Source organism: Diorhabda sublineata, chromosome 10 (assembly GCF_026230105.1).
Source record: "Diorhabda sublineata isolate icDioSubl1.1 chromosome 10, icDioSubl1.1, whole genome shotgun sequence".
In the NCBI taxonomy this organism is placed as follows: domain Eukaryota; kingdom Metazoa; phylum Arthropoda; class Insecta; order Coleoptera; family Chrysomelidae; genus Diorhabda; species Diorhabda sublineata.
In genome coordinates, this window is record NC_079483.1 from 6,189,864 (window position 1) to 6,200,120 (window position 10,257).

The following is a 10,257-nucleotide window of genomic DNA, read 5'->3' on the forward strand; positions in this document are numbered from 1 at the left end:
CGAATTTTAGAGTGAATTATGGTTTTTTAAAATTTTAATAATCATCCCTTAAGCTGTAGCCACCGAAATTTTGTAAATACCAGTAACAGAAAAATTTACAGTAACCATATGTATCTTAAATGAAAAGATCTTCAATTTTGATTATTTTTTTTCTAACTTTCCACCCGTTTTCCCAAAATTAAAAAAAAATACTTTTCATTAGCATTTTTCACATCGACCTTTGGTAAAATTCCAAAAAATTCCTAATTAATCTAAATTTTCTGTTTAGTATATGTTTTTATAGTGTTTTGATTTTTATTTTAGGGTGCCAAAAAAAAACTTTGTCAACTTACATATATTTTTTATTAAAATTTTTATACATAAATATAAAAAATAAATAAATTTTTGTTGTAAAATGTTTACAATAATTGTCAATGAAAAAAATTAAGAGCTATAATATATATATATATATATACAGTTCTGGATCGCCCTGTACATTTTTTCCATGTCAATAATGAAATTTTGGAAACTATGCGAAACAACATTTAACTTAAGAAAAAAATTCGTATTTAGCGGATTTTTTTTATTTTCAATTTTTAACTGAATATTAACCATTTTTTTTTACATTTACATACAGGATTTTTCATATATTATGATTATCAGACGATGAAAATTTTTCTGAATTCAGGGAAAGCTATTTTTTGCTACAAACTGATATTTTTTTAAATAAATATGAAAATAGTATACAGGAAAATCCCAAACTATGGTAAATTTGAAAATGTAAATGTTTATGAAGCTGAATTTTGAAATTATATGGGGCGTTATTTATAAGATATTCAAATAATTAACTTCATGGCTAGTGCTTATAGAAATATAAATAGAAATAAAAATTTGAAGCTTTTAGTAATTTATTCGTTCCGATTAGATGTATTTCCAATAAAGTATATTAAGAAATGCGAAATTATGTAATATGCAGTAATATTTAGCAAATAAAAGAGTTGTATACAGGGAAATCCGGAACTATGGACGATTATAAGATGTCATTAAACTTAAAACTTAATTTTCTAATTATTAAGGGCGTCATTTGAACTACAAATGAATATTTAACTTTTTTCCTTCACCTGTAATATTTATTGAACGTACCAAATAGAAATTACATACAGGGTAATTCGTAAATTGTTATTGCGAAACAAATAAAGTTTCATGATGAAAAATCTTTTGGTTTTCTTCAAATTTACGAAGATTTTTATTCACTATATTTTGCTACTAATAGATATTTTGAGTTTTTAGTAAATATGAGAATTGTATACAGGGAAATCCGGAACTACGGACGATTATAAAACGTTAATAAACGTAAAACTGAATTATCTAATTATTAAGGGCGTCATTTGAACTATAAATGAATATTTAATTTTTTTGCTTTACCTGTAATAATTATTGAGTGTAACAAATAGAATTTACATACAGGGTAATTCGTAAATTATAACAAAAAATATGATGATAAATAAATAACCAAATTTTGGACGCTTTTTATTTGTCATTTTGTCGCGAATCTCGGATGATATGTGCTGTTATCAAAAACTAAAATGACATACAAGAAAACCTGAAAATATCTACGATGCACTCTTATTTATACGAAATAATCGCATTTTTTAATTCAATGTTTTTTTTAGATATTTTTCTATTTATTTAACTTTCATAGTTTGAAATTTTTGACCGAGCATCTTCATGACGTCGGCGTGTTTTCGTTCGGGCGTTTTATAAGAACTGTAATTCTCTTTAACGAAAAGAGCAAAACCTGTTGGTTCTTTTTTAGGAGTCGCCGCTACCGCCTTAATTTCTCCCTTTTTATTAGTTTTGTTTATCAAAACTTCGAATTTTCCGAGGCAGTAACCGCAACGTTTCCTTTCAATATCCAACGATTTCGAATGGCGTCCGATACTAAACAAAAAATAAGAATATAACAGAGAAAATATACAAAAATCAAGTTGTTACTAAAGTTTTGAGATAGACAAATAAATATAGGTTAAGGTACATCCAAAACATGTGATTTTAACGCATCAACAGCTTCTTCAGATGTAGAAAAACCTTAATTTTTAATTTGGGAAAAGAAGAAGAAATAATCGGGTGCCAAATAACGGCGGATGACGGCTGGACACTGAAAGTTAACACCACGAACAGATTTGAGGCATTTGAGATGCGGATCTATCGAAGAATAGACTAAAAACCAACTAAAAAATCCATCCAGCATACGCTGGTGGTAGTTTAAGTGTTTAAAAGATTGTTGGATTTTTTTCTATAATTACATCGGACCTTTCCGTCTCCTGGGACTTACAAGCAGCTACAACTTCCATGTCAGAATCTATTTTGATAGTTTTAATCTAATTAAATAAGTTTCCTCGTGGATTATTACTTCATATTATCCATTCCGAAATGTCCACTGGAAGACGCAGTACTTCGATCTCGCGGCTCTAAGTTTGATTGTTTTAAAGGCGAGTTGGGAATGTCTATTTTGGTACCAGGAAGGCACATCATCATCACCATCAAATCTTTCAATCCTTTGGATTATGGCTATCAGTTTTAGCGCTCCTTGATTGAGGTAGATTACTCATCGTTTTCTATTTTTGTTTTCTTTATAGTTTATCGTTTGTCTTGGCTGCTTTTGTTATTATTTTCCATTCCTTTAGTTTCCGGTATTTTACCCTCAAGTTCTCTATATTAACTGCCCTTATGTCTTCCTCAATTTCGTTTCTCCAAGTCTTTCTCGACCTGCCTCTTCTCCTTGGCCACAATGGGGTTTATTTTACCTTTTTCTTTTGATCATTTCCGTTTGGTTTTGGACTTAACTTGTCCTTCTGCTAAATCCATTGCTAAAACTTCTGATTCTGGTTTTCTGGATCCATTGATAACAACTTTGTTTTTATTGGTTGCTATCTTAGACCACACAATGATTTACCCATCCAAGATTTATTCAAAAATTGGCCAAAATCAAAAGTGGCAGATTTTCAATTTTTTCCATGAAGCCTTTGATGTCTTTCCCTGGTTCTTGGACATCCGGCTAGAATTTTGACTATACTGTGATTTGTAAACGCTCAGAGATGTAATGTTGATTTAACTCATGTTTCGGATCATCATTAAGTTTTTACTGAAAACAAATAAAATGTTGAAATGTCCTTTAGAGTATTGCATGCTTATTCTGTTAAAGACCACGTTACATACGAAGAGCTGTTCTAATCTCTCCATATTGGTACCATTTTTCGGATTGAATTGTTCAATGTTTCAACTTTGACTAAGGACTAATAGAATTCCATTGATTTTTTTATCAAACTTTGAAATTGACGATTTCTGACAAGCCCAATTTTTACGATTGGCTTGATTATGACTAAATATGGACAAGTTGGCATTAAGAGAGTCCAAAAGTACAAAAAAGATTAAGACTTTGCAAGTAGAATAGACACTGGAGAAAGGATAAAATGGTGATTGATGGCAAACATCCATCAATGGATACCAAAAGAGATAGGTTAGGTCTTTATTTAAGATTTTGCAAGTAGAATAGTTATAATACAGAAAAATTTGGTTCAAACCACCGGAGACAGGATAAAATGGTGAAAAGTGATGGCAAACATCCATCAATGGATACCAAAAAAGATAGGTTAGGTTAAGTTAGGTTAGGTTAGGTCTTTATTTAAGATTTCGCAAGTAGAATAGTTATAATACAAAAAAATTTGGTTCAAACCACCGGAGTCAGGATAAAATGGTGAAAAGTGATGGCAAACATCCATCAATGGATACGAAAAGAGGAAAAAACTCATACAGTCGATTGTTGTTTCATATCACGATGTTATAGACATCCTTTGAAGCGCCGCGAATGAATTTTTTCAGCTTTTCTTTGCACCAATGGACACGAGCATTTCTTTGAACCGTATCCAATGCGAATAATCCTTTTTGACAGCCAAATGTCATACAATCTTGAATGTATACGAGGGGAACAGACAATTTCGGACGACTTTCACAAAATTAAACCTGAAGCGAAGTGCGACGACGATTGAATTCGGAACAATGGTGGATCGAGGTGGTGCTTAATCACCAGAAGTCGAAGCGAGTTAATCGACACGCTTCTGTTGATCATAACACGAAAATGTTCGAGATTAAATTCCGTTTTATAACCAAAATGAAGGTTTCAAGTATCAAACAGCACACGTTCTGATTACGTTCACAATTAAAAATGTCGAACTTTATGATGGCGTAGTCAGTGTTGCCATATCTCAAAACTTGTGTAGCTACCCTCGTAAACAGTGAAAAATTTGTAGGGTATAAATACCTGTAACCACATGATGTACACCGATATGTATATTTAGTTGAAATAACGTAATTATGACACCTCTTGATAATAGGTAATTCTGGAAATGTTTCCATCGCTTTAAAAGCCCTAAAAAAAGATCACATTTAATAATAGTATACGAGGTAAAACGAAATAATGAACGATTATCAAATAAAATCGTGTATGAAGTAATTTTAATATTATACAGGGTGTTATTTAGAGGATATATTTTTTGTTTCATCCTTAATGTTCAATGAACGTACCGAATATATTATATACAGGGTGTAATATGCGAATTTTGATTATGTAACGAAATATTTCAAGATTTTTTTTTAATTTGATAATAGTATACGGGGTAACGCGAAGCTATTGACGAAAATAAAAAAAGTAATAAAACAGTAAATTACCATGATTTCCAATGATCACCATGGCCATCTGAAATACAATTCGATATCCACGTAACGGCGTGACACATCTCGTGAATCAACGTATCCCTCAATCTGTCGGCTCTATCTAATACCTTCGAAGACAAAACGATTCTCGCAGACCTTTCGATTTTTCCGTTACGTCTAGTGACCTTTTTGCAATAACAAAAACCCGCCGAACTTCTCATCCTATCGTTCCATTCTATCGGCATATCTTCCGGTAATATATTATCGAATACTTTATCGTTATAAAGTTTAAACAATTTTTTCGATAATTCGTTTTTGAATTTTTTAAAATTATTTCTGAAAATTCGAGCCGACATGTCACATTTCGAAATCGGCACATTTTCTGAAATAAAAAACGCAACCTTAATACCAAAAATAAACATATGTAGTATACAGGATGTCCTATCTACGTAATAATTACTATAGAATTCAATAAGTTTGAAACTTGGCGCATAGATGGCGGTAGAAAATTTTTTTTCGTTAGTATCGAGATCAAAAAAGTGGATTAATACCCTTCTGAGTGAAAAACAGACAAAACTGGTAACAAAACTCAAATTTTAGGTAATGGTACGACATATGTGGGATGTACTTGGTATTTAATATAAAATTAGTCATGGGGGATTATTATTTAGTGTTATTAGATAGATTGGGTGAAGAAATAGAGAAAAAACAACTCAAATTTGGCAAAAATGAAAACCGTGGCCACGTATTTTCCAAATCTGACCACCAGTGATTACTGAATAAATGTTTCTGGGAAATAAATTCGGAAATATACAACAGAAAAGTTGGAGGAATTTTGAATAATATTCATATCATTCTGTTTACACGAATAAAAAGAGATTGTTGAAAAAAAAATGTATGTTATTCAGTTAAATCTGACTTTTATCTACTTGAGAGCTTTTACAATTTTCAACACACTGTACCTCATCGAAGATTATGAAACATCCTTTATTTTGCATCAAATTTGAATTTATTTCCATAAAAACGCGTTATTGTAATATATTATACAGGGTATTTGAAAAATCGTTAACAATTATCAATGAAAATAATACTTTATGTGGAACCCTGTATAATTGAAAAGTTGTACAAGTTAAACGATCAATTGTCGCGTTAATTCCTCTCTTTTTACAACAATGTGTAATTGTAATATGTTATACAGGGTATTCGAAAAATCGTCAACAATGATTAATGAAGAAAGTAGTATTTTATGTACATCCCTGTATAATTAGAAACTTATATTAAATAAATGATCGTTTGTGGCGTTAATGACTTTCATGATTGTCTAAATTTATGTAAAAAAATTGTTCGTTAATATTCTTCAAATCTAATACAGAGTGTTGCTAAATAAAACAAGAAGAGTAGATTGAAAAGTTGCTGAAGAAAAGAAGAGTAGATCGAAATGTTACTAAAAAAGAAGAAAAGTAGTAGTTTGATATTAACTAAAAACGAAGAAAACTAGTACATTGAAAAGTAGTTAAAAAAGGAAGAATAGATTTGAAAGTTGGTAAAAAAGAAAAACAGTAGTGGTTTTAAATGTTGCTGAAAAAGAAATAAAATTAGATTGAAATGTTGCTAAAAAATAAGAAAACTAATATATTGAAAAGTAACTAAAAAGAAGAAAAGTAGTAAATTGAAAAGTGGCTAAAGAAACGAAGAAGAGTAGATTCAAATGTTGCTATGAAAGAAGAGGAGTATATTGGAATGTTGCTAAATAAGAAGAGTAGATTGAAATGTTATTACAAAAAATTCATTTGCAGATTGCTAAAATAAAAAAAAAGTAATAGATTGAAATGTTGCTAAGAAAGAAGGAGAGTAGATGAAATGTAGCTGAAACGAAGAAAAGTAGTAAATAGAAAAGTTGCTGAAAAAGGAGAGTGATTGAAACGTTGCTACAAAAAGAAGTAGAGTGAAATGAAAAGTTGCTGAAAAAGGAAAAAGAGTAGATTGAAAAGTCAGTAAAAACGAAGAAAAGTAGTGTATTGCAAAGTTGCTGAAAAAGAAATAGTTATTGAGAGTTAAATATTAGTTTTGGTCGAGATAATTAATAAAACTTACCTGATAAAGAAGCTAAAAAGCTAAAATAACCATCTTTTACATCGAGTTTCCTTTCAATTTTACTAACTTCCGCGTCCCATTCATTATCACTGGAACTAACATCAATAATTTTCTTCGTAGATGATGTAATCTTCTTTGTTATCTTTGTATTATCAGGTTTTGTTGAATGACATATATCGCTGTTACTAGTAGAAGATCTGTTTCTTTTACTATCAGCCGACTTGCCACTATTTGATTCAATGGAAATGTCACTTTTAATCCGATGTTGTTTTTTCTTCTCAGGTTTCCTTTTAGTGACATTTTCATCATTTTTCTCGTTTTCTTTATTTTCATTACTTCTAGTTTTGTTTTGGAAGTATTTCGATGTTGTTTTTGTAGTTTCGTCCTCGCTAGATTCGTCGTCGAATTTTAATTTCGTATGCGTGATTTTCCTCGGTGAATTTTCTGAATCTGTATCGGGATCACATAGATTTTTCAATTTTTCCAACCATGGTGATCGAACGTTTTGTTCTAATCTAGATTTTTGAGTTGTTTTGCTTATCAACTGAGTTTTCGATTTCTCTCTATCCAAATAAGGATTTTTGTATAAAAGAGATCGTTTCGATTTCCTGAAAATAAAAAAATTTAATCAAATTTTGGGCAAAAGGAAAATTAATATCTCTACCTGTCCGAAGTAATATTTTTGATACTAATGAGTTTAGTTTTCTTTCGGGGTTCAGTTTTTGATAAAATTAGATCTTTATTTACCCTCCAAGAGTTGCCGTAAAGTTCGTCTAAAACCCCCAATGCTCCAGTTATACCCACGTTATCTAAAAAGACAAGATTAAATAATAATTTTGTCCTATCTCAGCCCCCTCTTTTTTTTGACCTGGCAAAAAATTTATCTTCCGGCATGACAACAATCCCAAGCATTCCTAAAAAACCCAAAAACCAAAAAACGAGGGTACACGATATTATTAAATTACCTGTTTCTTTTTCATTTTCATCTTGATTATCTATTGAAACCAAATCTCTTTCAGGTTCGTCATTCAATGTAGTCCCTGCATTTCTATTTACAACATCCTTAACTGCTTCTAAGCGACTTTTTAAACTTCGATTTTGAATTTCGAATGAGTCTTCTATAATCAAATCTTTTAATGAATTTTCTATTATATCATCTACATCTGTACTATCAGTTTCATCTATCTAAATGAATAACAACTAAAAAATCGTCAATTTCTTATTACAAAATATCAACTTACCTTCGGTTTGTTATTCTTAACGAATAACTCGTTAAATTTCTTATCACAACCTTGATGAAAAGTAGAATTAACAGCAGTACCTTTATTACTAGCAAGAAAGTTATTTTCATTAACACTATTGTAAATAGTTGATAATTCTGTATATTCTGAACAACTTGTTTCATTTTCTTGATTAACTTTTGCTACCCAATTTGATATGGCGTTAAACTTATCTTTAGTTAATGAAGCTGTTGGTTTAGTGTTTGCATCTTCAATATCAACTGAACTAGAATCAGTTGAGCTATCAGAAATTTCAATAATCGATTTATTTTTATCTTCTTCGTGAACAACTTTTACAGATTGAAATCCTGGTTAAAAAAGAATTTTTTTTAAAATTACGAAATTATAACAATTCAATAAAAAAATTTGTTTACCATTGTTACTAGAAGATTCATAAGATTTGGTGCTATAATTTTCGACTATATTAATATCCTGATTACTTTCTGTAGCTATATATTTATCGTAAATAGAATTTCTTCTAATATTTTTCTTTAATGCTAATATTGACGCACCTCGAACTACAAGTTTTTATAACACTTAAACAAATAATTTTTGAAAAAAGTAAAAATTACCTTTTCTAAATTTGTTTTCCCCTGCTTTTAATTTAACTTTTATTTTCGGTGACATCGTACTTAGAAGATTAAATGAATCATCCATTATTTATATTTACTAATAAGTATTTTAAAATTTAAAACACCATTAGATTAACTGTCAAAGACCATAACCTCACTAGCTTTTAAATTTAAAAAGTGATATTTAAAACACAGACTTATAATTCGTAGATTGTGCAAATATTTAAGAAAAAAGAGAGGATTGCTCAACCAATAAAATTCTAATATTATTCCTCCTGATAACGTATTAAAATCAATAGAATTTTATTATAATAATATCAAATAAATTCATTTATGAAGTTATTATTAATTATTAACCATTTTATACATATTCGTTTTAACAACACGTATTCTGTCTCTGTGTGCCGTCAATGTCAAAAACTTGGTTAGACAGATCACCTATCAGCTGATAGCAGTTGTTCGCGAAATGTCTGCTAGTTGTTGGAATATTATCTGAGTTCAAATTAGATTTGACAAGGACAAAATAAAACACTATTTGTTTATAATTTATATAATTGTCAATCATAATATACGTCAAAAGTGCTGTGTAAAACCATCTTAGATTTGACCAATCAGGAATCTACAGAAATACAAAATTAAATTCAAATTAATCCTCCTAGTTTAAAAACGATTTCTATAATGTAACGAAAGAAAATCGAATGCGTCGTCTAATGCTGTTGTGTCTATGGTTACAAATTAATATTGACGTATGTCAATGCTGACATTGACATAATTATTTATAATTATTTTGGATAATTAAAGTTATTAAATAAAATTTTGAATTAGAATTGTAGAATATTATGGTTACTAAATTCGATTTATTTTTAACTATTGCAACTGCTGGTAAAATTTTCAATTTTGTTATCGCTGTTACCACTGTAATAACTCTTGATTTCTGTGATGATAAATCTATGTAATACATTGTGGTTCGCCACTACTGAGATAATTCTGTGAACTACTGTATTAAACAAGTCAATTGCTTCTTTATATAGAAATGCAGCTGCTGTCACCAGTACAGAAAATGTATAAAAGTCAGATAGTTTCTGCTAATGAAGAAGAGTGGGCGATCTCTATTTTCCAAATTGAGATTCTCCGTCGGAGGTGTACCTAGGGTTAAAGGGGAATTCGGCAGGGTTCATAATAGCATTGTGGGCGACCAAGGGGCCTTCAGATAGGCCCACTTGACTTTACCAAAGACTGATGTTTATCTTTTATAGGTTCATGTTTATCACAATATTTATTTCTATTGCTTAATTTGATTCACATCTTGTATTACAATTAACATCTTGTATTACAATAATTAGTTTATGGTTTAGTCACTTTTTTCTGAATAATACTGAGATCTCATTCAACCTCACATTGTTAAAAGACTTCGTCATATCTACAATTCACAAGTATGCAGGTAGATTTTTTTTTGATAATGAGTATTGTGTCGATGATGGATCTGCTCTTTTGGAAGCCTTGTTCTTGTAAACTTATGGTTTAGGTGATTTTTTCTATTATAGTTGTCGTGAATGCTTTGGGAGTGTCAAAATTTTATGGAAAATTATCAACTTACCTTGTTTATAAGCTCCTACAAT

General features: G+C 30.0%; 1 protein-coding gene across 1 annotated transcript; it reads right to left on the reverse strand.

The window, feature by feature from the left end:
• Window positions 1-390: 390 nt before the first annotated feature.
• LOC130449305 (germ cell nuclear acidic protein-like) lies at window positions 391-9,053 on the reverse strand. The gene is made up of 9 exons (XM_056787037.1): window positions 8,639-9,053; window positions 8,441-8,584; window positions 8,028-8,374; window positions 7,752-7,971; window positions 7,451-7,595; window positions 6,787-7,394; window positions 4,708-5,074; window positions 4,301-4,408; window positions 391-1,920 (listed from the first exon to the last, which is right to left on the reverse strand). The coding sequence occupies exons 1-9, from the start codon at window positions 8,721-8,723 to the stop codon at window positions 1,665-1,667; spliced, it is 2,280 nt and encodes a 759-aa protein (XP_056643015.1). The 5' UTR covers window positions 8,724-9,053; the 3' UTR covers window positions 391-1,664.
• Window positions 9,054-10,257: the final 1,204 nt, after the last annotated feature.